Source organism: Trichinella spiralis (genome assembly GCF_000181795.1).
Source record: "Trichinella spiralis strain ISS 195 chromosome Unknown Scfld4947, whole genome shotgun sequence".
In the NCBI taxonomy this organism is placed as follows: domain Eukaryota; kingdom Metazoa; phylum Nematoda; class Enoplea; order Trichinellida; family Trichinellidae; genus Trichinella; species Trichinella spiralis.
Window position 1 is genome coordinate 1 of NW_003531886.1, and position 1,082 is coordinate 1,082.

At 37.6% G+C, this 1,082-nt stretch overlaps 1 protein-coding gene across 1 annotated transcript; it reads right to left on the reverse strand.

Annotated features, from left to right (window-relative positions):
• Positions 1-159: 159 nt before the first annotated feature.
• Tsp_14847 (hypothetical protein) lies at positions 160-981 on the reverse strand. Its single transcript, XM_003367035.1, has one exon. The coding sequence runs from the start codon at positions 979-981 to the stop codon at positions 160-162; it is 822 nt and encodes a 273-aa protein (XP_003367083.1).
• Between the last annotated feature and the right edge of the window lie 101 nt (positions 982-1,082).

Genomic DNA, 1,082 nt, shown 5'->3' on the forward strand with positions numbered 1-1,082 from the left:
ACTGATTGCTGACAATCGCAATGCTTTCAATTTTGAAAAAACTGGGAAAGTTATATACAGTATATAATTTTATAACATTTTCCAGAATCCGCATCTGCATAAATTGACAAACAATATTCACGTGTTTTCTTTCCATCAAATGTATGCGATTCACATTTTTCATTCATTTATTTCAATAATTTGACGCAACTGTTCATCTGATTTGCATATGGCTATTCGCATTTCATGATTTTTTAATCGAAGTCTGGCAATTTCATTTTCAACACTGACAAGTTCCTTTTCCAATTCTACCTTGGCGAGATCTTCTCCATTGAGCATTGAAAAAAACACATTTTTGCTTTTGTTAACTTCTTTGCTGTACAAGGTCCAATCGTTTGCTAGCTGTTGTATGTTTTCCAAAAGCAAGTCCAGAATCCTAGCCGCCGGTTGAGCACTTCTCGCGCAATTCTGTATCTGTTCCAACAAACTTGCTATTTCTTGCTTGAATGTTTCCATCTGATTTGCATCTATCAGTAGAACATCCGGCTTTTTGTAAGTGTTGTAGGTTTCAATTTCATTTTCAAATTTCTGTTTCGTTTCTAAAATATTTCTCACTAGTTGGCCGCCATTTTCGAGGAATACTTCTTCTTCAACTTTGTCATCCGCATTGTCAGCAATAGTCCACAAATTTTCAACATCGGCCTGTGATTTATCAGGTGAATTAAAATCCGCAGCTTCTGAATTCAAATTCGGTTCGTATTTTTCCGCTGATGAAGGAGGTAACTTTGAAGCCAGTCGTGGTGGTGGTGCACGAGCTGTGCTCGGCCTGCTCATCAGAGCTCTGCTGGAAGGCCTTTCAACGTGCTCTGAATTCTGCATCTCTTCTTCTGCCGTTGTTTGTTCTTTTACAGGAGGAATTGCCACAGTATCATTTGCATCGTCTGACTTCAACTGTGAATTCTGATCTACCGAAATATTTTGCATATTTAATTTTTTCTTCATTTTCAGCGAAGCTAACAATTTTCATCTGACTTTCCTTGATAATTTCCCCGCTGAAACATGATCTTCTGGTATGCATCTGATTTTTCTACGTTCGTGAATAG

What these genes read in the sequence shown, in the direction of transcription:
- Tsp_14847 (XM_003367035.1), bottom strand. Translation starts at nt 981, where the DNA reads ATGAAGAAAAAATTAAATATGCAAAATATTTCGGTAGATCAGAATTCA.